This window comes from Pygocentrus nattereri, chromosome 25, assembly GCF_015220715.1.
Source record: "Pygocentrus nattereri isolate fPygNat1 chromosome 25, fPygNat1.pri, whole genome shotgun sequence".
Taxonomy (NCBI): domain Eukaryota; kingdom Metazoa; phylum Chordata; class Actinopteri; order Characiformes; family Serrasalmidae; genus Pygocentrus; species Pygocentrus nattereri.
In genome coordinates, this window is record NC_051235.1 from 11963354 (window position 1) to 11981995 (window position 18642).

Here is an 18642-nt window from a genome sequence, read left to right on the forward strand (position 1 = left end):
CACCCCTGCCACCCCTAGATTCCAAAAGTACAAAGAGAAATGTGTGCATGTGTGAGTGTGACAGTAAGAGCTGACACAGGGAGGATGGTGGATATTTGAGGAACATGTCGTTGATTGGTTTAAGGAGCAGCCTCTTTCCATAAAGAGAACAGAATTGTCTGCTTGAGCCTGCCGAGATATCTATATAAACAGCCCTCATGGTCCTGTTCCCTCTGGCATAGAGCCACATGCTTTCTTCCATCTGATCCCCTCAGCACTTCTCTGTCTCTCTCTGTCTCTGCTGAAAGGTGAGATTCTCTCCATTATGCTGTAATTCATCTCTCAGAGAAGTTTAATAGCTCTCAGGTTTCCTGCTTTAACACACAGCTCACACATGCATGCACAAAGTAGGTTCCTACTGAAAGCTGACTGACAAATGCAACTGCAGATTTTCCGTTTATGTTGGCTGTCTCCTATAGATAATTTACAGGTCCTATAACTGGGATCCTATAACAAACCAGTGAGTGAAACCCAGTTGATTATTCTGGTTACGATTAAGTCTTTTGCTTTTTGAGTTGACATTAGGGCTGGGCTTAGGTTTATGGTTAGATTTATTACAATCTATTACATTCACCTCAAAATAATGTGTTACCTAGATTTTGTCTATGAGGACACTGTGGTTGAATTTTAGTTGTAGGGTTTTTGACTGAAGCTGGGGATGTTGAATGTTTGGAGTGAATGGAGGTTTAGTGAGGTCCAACTGAGGTCAGAGCATCCAATGCTATTATTCATCTAAATAAATTATATTACATCCTCACAGTTATTATCAACAGTAAGTAAAAAAGGCATCATTGTGTTAATGTTGTATCTTTCATTTTCATAAAATAAATATATTAGTACAAAGTCATCAATACTGGTTAAAGTAGCTAGTAAGGTTTTAAAGTATCCGATGCACAGTAGCCTAACGCAATGCAGGATCATTTTAATGAAATTTAAAATGTTAGCACACGTAAAAAGCGCAAAGACCTTGCAGAGCTTCTAAACCAAAGATTCAGCTCTTTATCTGTGAATGCCAATGGACTCTGTTCCTTTATTAAAGCAGGAAAAAACAGTAAAGACTAACCCTCTCAGGTAATCAATGAAAAGTTCAAATGAGGAGCAACAATTTTGAAAATAAGTAAGACATTAAGACATATTTAAAAATAAGGGTGCCAAAAATGTTTTGTGTGTAAGACCATAGATTCTAACAGAAGAAGAACACTTGCAAATTGGTATAGAATCTGTACATGAAGTGTACATGAAAATATCTTTTTCAAACATGGTTTAGGGAACCAAAAGTAAGTAGTTCGCCCAAACTTGGCCTCTGAGAATGGTTGATTTAGCTCACCAGAAAGTTACCTAACCCCATCCCTTCAACCAATGAGATACTGATCACTATACATTACTTATAGGTAGTGTACTTATATGTTAGCATAATAGTGCAAGTTATAAAATATTTTTACAACAATCTTCATCTGTGGATTGTTTTGTTCTTTTGGACCTCTTTTCACTACAAACACTGCATTTTGGCCCCCAAGATAAAAAGAAAAAAAAAAGTCTTACACACCTAAGCAAATTGTCTAAAACTATTTATCTGGACACTAAATGTGAGTTTGTCAGTAAAACTCCATGGGTTGTTTCCTGGAGAGAGATCAAGCCTACTTTTGGACTACACAGCATTCTGAATGGAGACCCTATGTATCATAAATGCAGTTAAAAGTAGTTGATATCTTCTGAGGGTCCAAAGGATACCATTTTCCTTAAAGATTTCTTTTTATTCAGAAACTACAACACAACTGACTGGGCTGTTCTTAAGTTATATGAGTGAGGAATGGAAGTCTGGGCTCAATTGATTAGGTATTAGATGATAGCTAAAAATATTACCAGGGTTGCTTGAGGAGAGGTTTGGAAACATTAATGTCAAAGGAAAGTAACATAAGAAATAAAATCAATACATTTTGTATTAAGGATTGCCTGTGCAAATAAAAAGTTACTGCTCAAATAAATAGCCTTTAGCTAATTTTCTCAGATACCTTTGCTCAGTACTGTGTGCGTGTGTGTGTGTGTGTGTTTGTGTGGTTCACAGGTACATTTTAAACTGTGTTTTGGGTCTCAGAGCAGCTGAGGAAATTCCTCAGGAGGCAAAAATGCACTCAGCTGTTGGATTCTTGTGTGAATTGTATGTGTGATAAAAAGAACACATGGCACTTGGACCCCATGCACACACACCCTAACATCTAACACTCCCCTACATCACAAATGCACTCGCTAATTATAGCTCAGATTCTAGACTGAAGATGAAGGATTTCCTTGGATTGTTTTTGTTATTGTTGCTAAGCAACAAGCCTAGGTATAGTAGGGAATCTAAATTATCCAAAACATTTTAAAAGCACTTAGCACAAGGGTTAGGTTAGGGTAGGTTTTAGGTGAATTTAGAATTTTGAATGTATTTTAATTCTGAATTTACTACGCCACATTTTTTATTTTGTGCACCAGACGTTTCCATGGCTGAAATCCCTTTTGCCCTCTTTTACTCTCTCATTTTCCTTCTCCATATAAAGGGGGACATAAAGAAGTGGCCAAGATGTCTGAGTAAGTATTCACTGTCACACAGCACTCCATGCACTCTGTACATTCTCTTACCCATAAAGCACAATTATAACAATGAGGAATAATTGCTGTTAAATTATTCATCTGAAACACTGTTTTGCATTCATCAGGAAACAAATCATATTAAGCTCCTGACAAAGGACCATAACAGCTTTATTTGCATTTTTTGGCTGCCTATTCCTTTGTAGTTTGAAATAGTTTGATGAAATATGTACATTTTCCAAACGGACCATTTTCTCCCCAGTACATGTTGTCCATATGTTGAACGTGAGCTGCTAAAACAGCTGTTTTGAAATGAGTATTTTTTATTATTTAAGAAACAATTGCATGTACATACTGAGTGCCCATTTACACTGAAGATATAAGGAGTCTTTTTAAACTGGACTGCTTTTTAAAGGTACAATATGGGGGAGCCAATCAAAACAGGGGTCATTTACATATATCAGTCTTAAAGGCACAGTAACCAAAACAACCTGTTTTTAGAGTTTGGAAATGGTCATGTAAAATGCATTAGGATTGCTTTTTGATTGTTGTATAAACCTACAGAAACATCATCAGTGGAAATGACTCCTTTAATTACTTTTACCTGCTAATAACATTGTTAATGGCATTGAAACTGGTTTAAGACTGACTCCATCAGCTAAATTACACTGTGCTTTCCAAAAGGAAGAAGATGACATCCAGCCGTCGGCACCATCTGAAGGTGAGTACATGTTTGAAGCTCAGCAGACCAGAAATACTGTGGATTCGTGTTGAGAACCTAAACAGGTCTATTTGGAATTTACTATTTTTATTGCTTGTGCATCTGTGCTCCAGAGCTTGATGCTACAGATCGCTCAGGGGTTTCTTGAGGCCGAGGCTGCAGAAGCAGAGGAAGAGAAGCAGAGATACATGGACGAGAACTGCCCTTCACTCTCTCTGCCTGGAACAATGCAGGATCTGCAGGTAGCCTACACGTACACAGCGCAGTGGGTTCTTTAAGGGTTCTTTAGTAAATGGTAACATATAGAACTGTGACTACATTAAAAATACCTAAGCAGTTATTTGTTGATTTAATGGTTCATCACTTTGATGCACAGCCTGTTGTAAATGGTTCTTTAAAGAGTCTGTAAAATATAGATCTACATAGCATCAAAAAGAGTTTGGCTATTGAAAGACATCAAAGAACGTTTTTTGGTACTATACGGAACAGTTTTTCCATTACTGCAGATTTATTAAGAGTTGCTGTTTATTGTGCTTGTGGTGAAAATGTCTGCATTAGTCTAAAATGCAAACATCCCTCTTAAAAATCATCAACTAAGTTGTTGTAGTAAAATTCCATCTTTGGTTCAATCAGTAAGGTTGATAAATGTGGAAAAACCTATTAAAATTTCATGTTTTACCCATATTCCCATACTCAACAGTAGGCTGTTAAGCAAGTTGGTGGTTTGGTTACCAATAAGTATAAGTTTTATTTGTCAAATTAACATTCTCTTTATTTTTTCTGAAACAACATATTAAAAACTAATATATATATATATATATATATATATATATATATATATATATATATATATATATATATATGTGTGTGTGTGTGTGTGTGTGTGTGTGTGTGTGTGTGTGTGTGTGTGTGTTCATTTTGAGGAAAACAATATCACACATCAATGTTTGTTACAATATTTGTAACAGTGCAATCTTGGGAATAATGCCATATTGTATGCATTCGACTAAAACATATAACTCAGGATTTCCATTCTTTGACTAGGAGAAATGAAAGAAAACACCCCTAAACTAGGAATACTTATACGTTGATATTATTCAACTTATTAAGCAGATTAGATTATTAAGCACATGACATTAAATCAACATGGCTTCTTACACCATCAGCAGTGATAAAGCACAACTTCTCCACTTTTAAATATGTTTTTTGATCAGTTTTTATTCAGACATGGTAGGTAGTTAAATCTATTATATAGACCAAAAAGTTCACTGTTTTGAGAAGGTATCACAATTGTTAAATATATCATAACACTCATATCACTAACAGCAACTTTGCTGTTCAAACATGGAGATCAAAAATGTTCCCGATGATTCTGAGTAAAAAAAAATAACTGCAACTCCAACTAGCCACTTTCGAAGTCTTTTATCTGTTTGTTGTGGTGCTTATATAATTGTTTGTATATATATATATATATATATATATATATATATATATATATATATATAGAGAGAGAGAGAGAGAGAGAGATAGATATAGATGCACGTTGACAAACAGCATTTTTCCTTTTTTTTACTTTAATTATAAAGCAACAGTTCAATTGTGTGTGTGTGTGTGTGTGTGTGTGTGTGTGTGTGTGTGTGTGTGTGTGTGTGTTCTCAGGATCTATGTAGGAAGTTACACCAGCAGATTGATCTTGCTGATGAGCAGAGATATGACATGGAGAGCAAAGTGGCAAAGTCCAATAAAGAGGTACTACAATTTAACAGTTTGACACAGTGGTTATCCTGGTCTTTGAGGAACACTGACCTGTGCATTGTAGAGTTTCATTGCTCCTAAAACACCTGACGTGAATGACAATGATAATGAACTCATTAACAAGCCCTTGCTGAGATGAAGTGGGTTTTTCAAAGGGAAAATACTACAACATGCAAGTCAGGACCAGGAGAACCACCAATCTATCACATACACATACATTGTTTCAAAATCTCGACAACTGCATTGCTGAGGCCTCTCTGCTTATTTTTTTTTTTCTGGGCAGATCGATGATCTGAAGTTGAAAGTGCAGGACCTGAAGGGCAAGTTCAAGAAGCCAGTTCTGAAGAAAGTGCGCATGTCTGCTGATGCTATGCTGCAGGCTTTGCTCGGCTCCAAGCACAAGGTTTCGATGGACCTGAGGGCCAACCTCAAGCAAGTCAAGAAAGAGACTAAAGAAGAGGTGGGTAGAGACAATTTAGATGCTTTTTTGGTGCCATATGGAACATAACATAACCAAAGCAACTAAATAGAAATGAAACAGTAATGTTCCTAAACCAGTCCTAACTGGGAATATTGGATTTCTTTAAAAAGCAGCGATACAAGCACAATCATTTGAAAAAACATGGTGCTATAGAAAGTGAGGCAATAATTGCAAACATATCCTGCAGCATGCAATAGAGCAAAGGTGTTAAACTGGGTTCCTTCTGAGACAGCTTTGCAGACGTTTTCCCAATTTAATCTGCATGAAAATTTTATTCTCCTCCCTAAAAGCATTCATGCAACTTTAACATTTTGATCCATCATAAAAAAAAACAAGAAACAATCTGTTTTAAAAAAATAAAACATCATTACTTCCTATTCTTTGGGAGCCGCCATATTGAAATTATGAATTAACAACTTAGTAATCAGAGATCTTGAGAAATTCCAGCTTTCTGAGCGGGAATTATGTGTTGGAGCAACGTTATAATGGATTTTTCAGGAGGGCAGGAACTTCCAAAATCCTACTTGGTCACAAACACAGCATAACTCTCAAAATTCATCTCATGATGGCCTTGTTAATATGCTGATGAGTTGGCTCAGATGTGTTTAATGATACAGAAGGAGTTGTTGTTAGATTTTATACTTAGAATTAATGTGGGATAATCTTGTGATTATGACTGTGGGATAATCTTGTGATTATGACTGATATCTGATTCTCTTTGTTGGCTGTACACACTGATGATGGGGCTGATGAAGATAATGAGAGAGACAGAAAGATTGACAGAGGTTTAAATTCTGAGCTTTGTCTCCCCCTACAGGAGAAAGAGTCTGTGGGTGACTGGCGTAAGAACATCGAGGATAAGGCTGGCATGGACGGCAGGAAAAAGATGTTTGAGTCAGAGGCATAAATTTGTTATTTGTAGATTATTTTACATTTAAATTAGATGATTTATTTGTTTCCCTTGTGCTCCGACTCTTTCTTTCTTCACACTGTTACACACATTGCTGTATGAGTTGTGCCATTTAAATAAATTTGACATTATAGAAATTTTCATACAGTAAGGAATTAAACATGACAAAGAATAATATCAGAGATTAAGAACATACTCTGCATATTTCATTCACATTAATTTAAGAGACACTTTTACCATTACTTCTATTTGACAGGCCAAAAACAACTGCAAACATACAGAACAAAGACTGTTTCTATATTTATTTAATAATTTCTCTCCTCCCTCAGAGGTTTGACTGATCCTTGAATGCAGACCTGAAACTTTCATTTTTTTCTTCAGTTCTTTTGAAGTTCTTTGCCCTTCTGCTGACTGCCCTCCAGGAGAAGAGCTGATGTACAGACTAAGCAAAGATGACTAGTTTATTATTTCTGTAAACTATTTGTGGGAGTGTTTTTGATACTTATTGCATGATCTGGCATCCCTGCCTGTGATGAATGTTCCCAAACGTTTTTTCCTCCATGGTAGCAGTCACCACAGTAAACCCTTAAAGAAGTACTGCACCAGATGTTGCCAGGAGAGTAATTAAGCACATAAATCTGAAATGTTCTCACAAACACTTCAGTAGATGTATGTTCAATAATGGAAGAACATAAAATGATTCATCATAATATGGAATTCAGGGTACTGAGTGCAGTTACGTTACTTATTTAGGATTTGCTCTTTGCAGTGGCAGACCGTGACTATTAGAGCTAGGCCTTCAGTTTTGGCCATAATTCGATCAAAACATGAAAAAAATCACCTCTACAGTAATGCTAACTTGTCCTAGTGTCCCTAGGGGGATTCTAGTAGTTTGCTAGTTCTTAGGTAAAAGATGCTTCACAAGAAATATTTTGACTATTCTAGATTAAACATAGACTTTTGAATCCATTTACTATTTGAAGCTTGTGACAAACATATAAGCATATTGCTGTTGTCAGAAAAAAACCTGCAAAATGGTAACTTAACAGGAGAAGGAAAACCCTACTTTATTTTTAATGTAAGTCAATGGAACCAGACTTTTTTCCAAGTCATAAAGGGCAAAAGGCGATTATGTCAAAAACTGAGAACCGACAACAGCAATATACATAATTATACCGATGGCCAATTTGACCAACAGGACAGCTCACTTAATTATATCTACCTAGATACTATGGAGAAGAACAATTCCTTATTGGCCAATTTTCTACAGAAAGAAGGGGGTAGACACATTTCAGATGTAATCAAAAGCAAGATACAAGCGATAAACGGTCCAACTCAGGGATGTTTCTGAATTTAGTACACTCACTGGGAGCACTGGGATTTGTTAAAAAGCAAATTGGTGGTGAAGGCAATTTTTTAAAAAGCTACATTGCTTTTTTTTTCTTTTTACAGTGGTGGGGATAGGAACCAAGGCTCATGATGTCTACAATGCAAATATGACCATTTTATTTAGTATCCACAATCACTACTGAACCACATGTACACATATCTGGGTTTTAAATAGTGGTAAATCTGGAAAAAAAATGTCTTTGGTTACTATTTGTCTTTAACAGTCTGCATGTACCTTTTCACCATCTATGAGCATATGAGAAACATATGTGTAGTACATTTTACATTTTTTCATTACAAAATGCATTCCAAAGACCATAAATATCCATAATTGTCAAATTTATTAACAAAAAAGGTTCTACATAGTATAAACTAACGAAAATTGTTCGTTAACAATAGTGGAACTTTTCTCTTGGTACTATTGAAAACATTTTTTAAAGGTGCTTCAAAGGTGTTCTCCATCATAGAGAATAACAATTTAACCAGGCAAAGAACCATTAAAATAGTTGTCATGGCTCTATATATAATACTTGCCCTTACTAAAGAACCCTTGAAATCCTCCTTTTTAAGGTTGTATGGGCAGGCTTTAGCCAGATCATGGACTAGGTCCAAAACTTCATAGTACCATACTAAATAGTACATCAAATATAGTAAACTGACATTAAAGACTAAGGCTTTGTAACTAACTCAGTGGTACTACTTCATCTTCTTGAGATTTGTGTCCTAAATTCCTCTTTACCTTTTAACAAAACAGGGGTGTTTATGTTTGGAGCAGTTGTGGCATTGCTGGGCAGATTGAAATTATATTAAACTATATATTAATATATTAAATTATATAAAAAAAGTTTAAAAAAGCTAAAGACACAAATGATCTTACATTTACATCCTATCAGAAGGCAGATAGAACATTCAAGGTTCAGTCATATGTTTTCAGATGAACATTTTCAGCTTTTTCAATCCAATAAAGCAGGAGCACACCTGATTCCACTTTTTAATGTTTGTCTTCAAACAACAGTCATATGATGTGTGGGCCTGCTTTGTTCAGTGCTGTTGAAGCCACATCGGCCTCCTGTGGATAAGACCAGTGATCTCTGGTCTATATTATGATGTGGATATTGTCTTATTTTACGTCTCACCTGCAACAGTTCTGTAGTCTGCAGGCACTTGGATTGGCACTTGTACTGTGAGACTGAAGGTGGCAGTTGCCACTCCTTCTACAGTCATCCCTCCTTATGTTGCTCTTGTCCTTCACACTGCCATTCTTAAATTACCTTGAGGAGATTGTGCTGGACCAACAACACCCTCACTTCCTAAGTTTGGCTGAAGCTGGCAGGGCTGCAATTGCAAGGCAAATTCTGGCACCCTAAATTTAGAGGGTCCAAACATCCATTTGCTTGCACACATGGGATATCTATTTTAAGCAGTCCCAGTAATGAGTATCATTATGTCATTCTGAACATTTATTTTTACTGTTGTGAAGTTTACATTAATGACATAACCCAGAATTGCTGGCAATATTGCTCAAAGATAAGAGTACTTTTTTGTCTCAAAATCTGTGTTCGAAATAGCCTACTACATACTTTTTTTTTGCTTTGTACTGCTTGTGCACAAAAGTAGTAAGTACGCCAGAGATACCCAGATGACGTACTGCTCCGGCAAAATATTACAGTAGGTAACCATAGCTATCTTTATCATATCATCTCACAATGCAATACAGACTTTTCAGAAGGATGTAATCACTGACATAACTACTTGGACATTTTAATAGCTCTGGATTCAGCCTTCCATACATTGAAAAAGCAAAATGAAAGAAATTTCTCTAAATGCTGCTATAGTCAGAGCAAAGCTGAAGCCATAGTAACTTTCTCTGCTCATCTTAAGGTGAGTTTGCTTACTTCATCTATTTGATTTAATTAACTAATGTATTGCACATATATAACATATTTAAGTTGGCCTCAGATCTTTAGGTTCCCACATGGGGTCACATCGATTATTATTCAGTCAAGCTAGCTCATATAACCAATTATTAGTGACATAAAAATGAAAATCACAAATGGAGGAAATTAAGTAAATTACACAGGTTTACCACACAGACCAACTCAAAGATGACATTTTTAAAGTTTATTTGTGGGTTCAGAGGTGGGTAGAAAACAATGTCCTGTCCTCTGTCATTGTATGGGTTCACTCATGAAAGTAGCACAATCTCTTGACCAAAACACAAATGTACACACTGAAAAGCAGCAAGCGATGGTTACTAATCAGTGATTGAAAAGCTATGTCTGATTGGCTTAGTTTCTGATGCTAGTAGTTACTACTCTGTAGTACGGCCCATGGCTGATGTATACCATACAGTATACTACAGCTGAAGAGTAGCATACAGTATTCAGTGTATATTGAATACGTAATATGCAGTATTCGAACACATTTCAAACACAGCCTTTGGCAAAGTGTAAATTTATGGAAGTTAGGAGTGAAGTAATCAATCAATCAATCAATCAACCTTTCTTTTGACTCGGAAGTACATTGAGGGCAACCCTCATTTTCAATGTAGCCGAGCATTTACAAAAACAGGGATTGACATGACAAAGAAAATAATAACTACATTTAATCATTTTAAATTAAAAGAAAATTTAAAATAACAGTGAATAAAAGATAAAAGTAGATAAAAATAGAACTTGAGATTTTAAATGGTAAGAAATTAAGATCAAAATAGATAAATTAGTAAAGTAATAGTACAATATCACAAATTAAAAAAGTAATCATAAAAACTTAAAATAAAATGAGGAAATAAATAAATAAATAAAAAGAGATAAAAAACTAAGGAGAACTAATACAAAAATAAAAGTTACAAATAAATATGATTAAGTAAAACAGGTACAGGCTGTCTGTAGGTGGTTTGATATTAAAAGTTTAAAATGACTGAGTGACACCAGTGACCTGAGTTTTAATGTTTCCTGTAGTGAATTCCAGCTCACTGGTGCACTGTAACTAAAAGCAGATTTTCCCAGTTCCGTAAAAACTCTTGGTACCTGGCAGCTGATCCAATTTCTAGAGCGAGTCTGATAATTACTGTTATTTGTAATCATCAATGAAGTGATGTATTCTGGCAAATGACCGGAAAGTGTCTTATAAATAAAAATCAACCAATGTGTTTCCCTTCGTACCTTTAAAGAGGGCCACACAACTTTTTCATACAGCTCACAGTGGTGAGTTCTGTACGCATCTCCAGTGATGAACCTCAGGGCAGAGTGATACACTGGGTCCAGTAATTTGAGAGAGCTGGAGGGAGCATATTTATAAATAACGTCACCATAGTCCAGCACTGATAGTAAAGTTGCTTCAACTAGTCTTTTTCTGGCATGCATGGGGAAACAGGACTTCCATCCATCCATCCATTTTCTAAGCCGCTTCTCCGTCAGGGTCGCGGGGGGGAGCTGGAGCCTATCCCAGCAGTCTTCGGGCGGAAGGCAGGATACACCCTGGACAGGTCGCCAGTCCATCGCAGGGCGGAAACAGGACTTATGTCCATAAAAATAACCCAGCTTCTGTCTGCATTTACTGACTAGTTTATTTATGTGTGGTTTAAAACTGAGTTTATCTTCCAGCCATATGCCAAGGTATTTATATTCTGTGACTCTCTCAACAGTGGATCCTGCCAGGGTAGTAATATTTACAGTACTAAAATCAGTATTAAAAGATCTGGAAAACAGCATGAACTTAGTTTTCGTGGCATTTAAAACTAGTTTGTGCTTATATAACGCCACCTGCAGAGCATTAAATGAGCTCTGTAATTTTCTTGTTGCAGCATGAATAGAATCAGCTGAGCAATATAAAATTGTATCATCTGCATAAAGGTGAATTTTGCAGTCTGAGGTTGAAGCAGAGGTAGCAATATCATTTATGTAGATATTAAATAAGACTGGACCCAAAATTGAACCTTGTGGTACACCTTTAGATACAGATACCAACTCTGATTTATAATTATTCAATGCCATACATTGATTTCTGTCAGTGAGGTATTTTTGGGTCCAGTCCAGCGCAGTTGCATCAAAGCCAATCTTTTCTAAGTTCCGTAAAAGAAGAGTGTGATCAACTGTGTCGAATGCTTTTGTTAAGTCAATAAAAACAGCTGCACAATGTTTCCTCTTGTCTATGTCTGAATAAAGATTGTTTAAAACCAGTGTTGTAGCAGAGATAGTGCTGTGACCTTCTCTGAAACCAGACTGATATTTAGATAAAACAGAATTTTCATGAAGAAATTATTTCAATTGCTGGTTTACTAGAGATTCTAACATTTTTGCTAAACACGACAGTTTTGAGATTGGCCTATAATTATTCAGATCTGTTGTCTCACCACCTTTATGCAGAGGAATTACATGAGTTGTTTTCCAGACCCTGGGAATTCTGCAAGATAAAACTGAAAGATTAAAAATTTATAAAATGTATTCTAAAATAATCGGGGCTGCGAGACGCAATAAAAAGGGGTCCAGCCCATCTTCTCCAGTGGCTTTTCGTGGATTAATTTTAGCCAGGGCATTAGCAACTAAATATGGAGAAAATGGCTGGAGTGAGAAAAGACCATGTTTTCTAGAAACAGTAGAGCTGAGATCAGTTTTATTCAATGGGTTTGTGCTATTCTTATCAAAGATGTGGCCGGCTGCAGCAAAATGTGAGTTAAAAGCTTGACATATTTCCTTCTGGGCAGAAATCAGCTGATCGTCAACTAAAACGCTTGTTGGAAAAAGGGGGGAATTATTTTTTAGAGAATTTACTATTTTCCAGAAGTTTTGAGGGTTTCTAGTGCTGGTGATTAAGCGGAGGTAATATTCTGATTTAGCTTTTCTAACAGCAGAGGTACATTTATTTCTCAGCTGTCTAAAGGTAAGCCAATGGTCTCTCTCCCCTGAGCGTCTAGCATTTGACCAAGCTTTATTTCTGGCCTTAAACAATGAGGAAACCTCACCCGTAAACCAGGGACTTGATCTGTCTCTGATTCTTGACTTTTTGAATGGGGCATGATGATTACCAATGGGGCATGATGATTACCAATGGGGCATGATGATTACCAATGGAAATAGAATAGATTTTACTGCATCTACGGCCACTGTGAAACATCTTTTTTGGTTCCTCTGAATGCCTAGGTATTTCCTGACTGCTAGGGGCAGTACTTATTGAGTGGATGAATTGTGCCCATGCATTCACAAGGAGATCATCAGAAGAAGCTTGTGCATCAGATGTATCTGGCGTCAGGTTCCCCTGACGCAGTGGTTAGCAGGTGCAGGCAGTGGATGGTTGGTAGCCGTGTTAACTAGCTCAATCACCAGCCAGTGTGAGAGATGCTGCTTTGAGAATGCCAGTTTAGCTCCTGAAAAGCATATAAACAGCTGACTGTTTTCCACATCTTCGCAGTAGCAAAGACATACCACTTCACAAACTGTCTCCTAGGGTCTGACTGGTTATCAAGCACTATGTGGAGCTCCCAGGGTGGCAGCGTGGTCAAGTGGGGTGGGCAAAGTCTCAATGCCCCTTTCAAGAAGGCCACAATCACTTTGAGGGAGCCCAGAGATGGGCTGTGGTTCAGAGCCAGATGGCTAGAGAGAACAGCAAGACTTTCAAAGTAGATAGAGATCTCTCCATTGCTAGTAGCTCCTGCAGGAGCAAAAGCACTGTCTCGATAGAGCATGAAAGCCCATAAACCCCTGCCACTTGCCCTTGATTAAGGTATTCAGAACTGTGTTTCTGACTCTGGGAGGGCATGATAACAAATCTGAAGTGAACATAGCCATAGTTGGGGAAACCTGTGGTAGATGCATCTGTTGTCACTAACTCTCTGCATGTGAGCAACTGACCCATCACTGTCCTGTACATGTAAGGATTGCCACAGTCTTAGAGCTATCAGACACTAGTGTGAAATACAAACCAATAAATGCCTGTGGTGCAGGGAGTCCAATTTGAGAGATATCGGCCACATCTAGAAGTGTCTTATATAGAGTTTCCCCAGTGCAATGATCTGCGCTGCAGCCATGAGGAATCCATGGGCAGTAAGACCACCATCATTTGAAAGCTCAGTGCCATGCAAGCAAATTGCGTCACCTGTGACAAAGACAAAGCCTAGTGCTTGAGCAAGTATCTTACACTTTGGAAGTGGCACACACCAGCCAATTGTCAGAAAGATTTTAAGCCCTTGCTCCATGAGGGATGTCAGTATGGCCTGTATGCCATAAAATTTTGGATAAAGTTTACACAAACGTGGCTGATGCATACAAAGCCACACCCCTCCCCCACCTCGGACTTTCAGATCATCTTTCTCTGTTTCTACTCCCCAAATACAGTCCAGTCATTCGGAGGATCAAGCCTACAACCAGAACTGTAAAGATCTGGATGGATGGGGCTGACTCCTTCCTTCAGCACCAGTTCCAGCACACTGACTGGAGCGAGTATGCAGCCCGGGCCACCACGGCCTCACAAATCCACCTGGACACCTACACTAACTCTGTCCTGGAACACATCAACAACTGTGTGGACAGAGTGACAACACAAAAGACAATAATAATATTCCCAAATCAGAAGCCCTGGATGAACAGAGAGGTTCGCTCTCTGATCAAAGCCAGAGATGCTGCCTTCAGGTCAGGAGACCGGGAGGCTTACAGCTTGGCCAGAGCCAATCTGAGGAGAGGAATATCCATAGCCAAGCACTGCTACAAACAGCGGATCGAGGAGCACTTTACCTCCTCTGACCCTCAGCGTATGTGGCAGGGCATACGCACCCTGACAAACTACAAGCCACCGAGCACTGCGCCATCCACCAACAGTGCTTCACTCCCTGATGAGCTGAACCACTTTTATGCTCGCTTTGACCGGGGTAATAAGGTGACATGTTTAAAAAACGATCCTCCACCAGACGATAATCCACTTGAACTTTCCAATTCGGATGTCAGTCGCATGCTGAGCAGGGTGAATGCACGGAAAGCAGCGGGCCCTGATGGTGTACCTGGCCGTGTGCTAAGAGCCTGTGCTGAGGAAATCTCGGGTGTCTTCACACACATCTTCAATGTCTCGCTGGCCCAGGCAGCTGTCCCATCCATCTTCAAGTCTGCCACCATTGTGCCAGTGCCAAAGCACTCAACTGCTTCAGCCCTGAATGACTTCCGACCTGTTGCACTCACCCCAATCATCTCCAAGTGCTTTGAAAGACTAGTTCTTTCCCACCTGAAGTTCTGCCTACCTGCTACGCTGGACCCACACCAGTTCGCATATCGGAGCAATAGATCCACTGAGGACGCCATCTCCACAGCACTACACACTGCACTGACCCACCTGGACTGTCAGAACTCTTATGTGAGAATGCTCTTCATTGATTTCAGTTCAGCATTTAACACAGTGATCCCGTCCATGCTGATATCCAAGCTCAACCATCTGGGCATCAGCACATCACTTTGCAACTGGATTTTGGACTTCCTGACTAACAGACCCCAGTCTGTTAAATTAGGCAATCTCCATTCATCACACATCACCCTGAACACTGGCGTTCCACAAGGCTGTGTTTTGAGTCCGATACTGTACTCCCTCTTCACCCATGACTGTGTACCTGTTTATGGCTCAAACACCATAGTCAAGTTCGCAGACGACACCACGGTGATAGGCCTGATCACAGATAATGATGAGACGGCCTACAGGGACGAAGTACAGCATCTCTCCTCATGGTGCCATGACAACAACCTGGCACTCAACACGCACAAAACAAAGGAGATCATCATGGACTTCAGACGGACTAGGAACCAGGCTCACACCCCCATCTCCATCAGTGGAGTTGCAGTGGACCAGGTGTCCAGCTTCAAGTTCCTTGGTCTCCACATCTCCAAGGATCTCACCTGGTCCTTGAACTCCTCCGTCCTCATCAAAAAGGCGCAGCAGCGCCTTTATTTTCTACGGAGCCTCAAGAAAGCTCACCTGTCTCCCAGGATCCTGGTGAACTTTTACCGCTGTACCATTGAGAGCATACTCACCAACTGCATCTCTGTATGGTACGGCAGTTGCTGCGCTGCTGACCGCAAAGCACTCCAGCGGGTAGTAAAAACGGCGCAGCGCATCACAGGCACCGATTTACCCACCATCGAGGACATATACCACAAACGCTGCATGGGCAGGGCAAGAAACATCATCAAAGATGTTACCCACCCAAATCATAGACTTTTCAGCCTCTTACCATCTGGCAGGCGTTACAGGAGCCTCCGCTCCCGCACCAGCAGGCTTAGGAAAAGCTTTTTTCCTGAGGCGGTTATCCTGACGAACGCTACACAGTCACTTTAAAAAAACTGCACTTCCAACACCTTCTGCACTGATGATATACTTCATTCATACAACTTTCATTTGTATTGCTGCTCCCTGATCTGTACAGTATCTATTACATCTACATGTCTATATTTGTATACGCATGTGTATATAATAACCTACATTCATATTACTGCATATCTCACTTTATGTATGTGTTATGTATATATGTATATTATATACTATATATTCAATATGTACATTCCTGTATATAAACATAATACACAGATAGATAGATACATATAACACTGCATATATAACACTGTATATTTTATATTGTATGTCTCATATTTTATATTACATATTTCACATTTCACTTATACACACATGTATATAACAGTTATATTTATGCACTGGTCACTGTTACCACCGCACTTTATGTAAATAATGTTATATATTGCACTTCTGGTTAGATGCTAACTACATTTCATTGGCCCTGTACTTGTACTCTGCACAATGACAATAAAGTTGAATCTAATCTAATCTAATCTAATCTAATGCACTTACAAAATGGAGCTATGACAGTCTGAAGGGCAGAACTTTGAATTGGAACACTTTGCTCTGGAATGCAAACCAGAGAAAACTTGAGCAAACCTGTTAAAATTTTCTTGACTTTTACTAGTGCAACAATGTCCATGACATTCAAAAGTTCAGATATCCAGGTTCACTTCAGCTGACTATGGCCTCTCAACATTTATTTTGAACATCTGGAGTGATCAGACACAGAAATGATCAGAAAGGGCCACATTTTGGATCTGGTTATTTCTAAAGGTCTTGGTATTTCTTCTTTGATGGCTTCAAGTGTGCATAGACTCTTTTATCTATCATTCATTTTCCATTTATACGGTAGAAAACAGAAATAAGACTTCAGCCTGAATTCATCTTCTCTCCCTCACATCTACAAAACTAAGACTATTATTGATTATTTTGATTGGTAAGTAACTGCACGCTATTGCTCAAGCTGCAGGATCATGTGTTTTATTGCAAACACCTCCAGATAAAAGACCAGCACAATTAAATTAGCTGGAGCTGTGTTTCTTTTGCAAGCAGGTTAACACTGCTTGGTAGCAACAATAAAATATGTAAAAATGATAATCCATGTAATTAATAAACCAGAAGGAAGCTTTGAGGTGCTAAACCTCATAGATATTAAAAACACATTCAAAGTAAATTGGCTGAAATATTGTTTGATTGGCAAAGAATCAATGTGGTATTTCACCCCCAGATTTTTGATAAAATTGATAGCCTTTATTTTCTAATGGAAGCCATGAAAATTAAACAGAAAACTTTACAACTTTAAAATGTCAATTCATTCATTTGATTTCTTTCATAAACATTATCAAATGAAACACTGTGCACTGCTAATTCCCAGCTGGTCTGCCAAACTTGAAACCATTTCCTCTCATCTCCTACAAATCAAATTGGTGTCGTGGATTAACAAATACACTGTGTTCTTTTATAAATTATATCTTTATTGAGCAGAGTGAGTAATTTGACCATTTATTCACCTCGAAAAAATAATGTGTAACTTCCTCACCGCTCTGCTCATCTTGAAATCTACAAACAATTTATGTAGGAAAGGTGAGCAAATTTTCTGCTTTTCTTTAAAACAATGCAAAAATAAAATGTAAGCTGAGAGAAGCAGGACAACTGTCAGTGTAGCCACAGTTGGAGCCTTATCATGCTCAAGCCAGTGTACTTCTCTAAATCTCTCAAATTTGTTTTGCAAGAGAGAACAGAGAAAGAGGACATTAATGAGGCACAGCAAAAGCTGATGTGGAGGAAGGAAGGAACACATTTGAAAGTAAGTCACAATGCAGTACATAACTCTAATGATTATAATACAAGACTGTGTACCTCATGCAGGTCACCTAGTAAAAATAATCACTGCATGTCTATTCAGCTACATATCAAACTATCATCAGTATTAGAAGCATTTTATAATAAAAATTATTTGTAACCTCACCTTTGTAATAAAGAAAAAGCAAAAATGCTTCAGTACGTTCTTAAGGTATTGATGTCATTTGCCAAACCTTAGCTATGTTCTGATCGAGCACTCTGAAATTACTTGCACAACTGGAAGAGATAAATCAAAAGATTATCCAAAAATGTCTGCTATTTATTTCCTTAATTGTAGATAAATATAACTTTTCCAGTATTTAAAATAAAATTTTGATGGGGCTTTCTTCTGGTAAACCGTTCAACCGTTCAAACCTTGGTGTGGAGATGGCGTAGTCTTGTAAACCCAGTGTAAACCAAGGTGCTTGAACCTCATCAAGGTGCTTGAACCACATCAAATTGCTGTTAGCTTCTTATTAACAATCATAAAAAAGTAAAATGTAAAAATCATGTATACAGCATTGATAATGCCATCACAGATGTGCAGGTTACCCACAGATGCCCCTATAACAATGAAAGACCTTTTGAACTTTTAAACTTTATGCT

At 38.2% G+C, this 18642-nt stretch overlaps 1 protein-coding gene across 1 annotated transcript; it reads left to right on the forward strand.

Annotated features, from left to right (window-relative positions):
- Positions 1 to 204: 204 nt before the first annotated feature.
- Positions 205 to 6524, forward strand: tnni2b.1 (troponin I type 2b (skeletal, fast), tandem duplicate 1). The gene is made up of 7 exons (XM_017709545.2): positions 205 to 287; positions 2580 to 2610; positions 3295 to 3331; positions 3445 to 3573; positions 4991 to 5080; positions 5370 to 5546; positions 6385 to 6524. Exons 2-7 carry the CDS (start codon positions 2603 to 2605, stop codon positions 6472 to 6474), a joined length of 531 nt encoding a protein of 176 aa, XP_017565034.1. The 5' UTR covers positions 205 to 287; positions 2580 to 2602; the 3' UTR covers positions 6475 to 6524.
- Positions 6525 to 18642: the final 12118 nt, after the last annotated feature.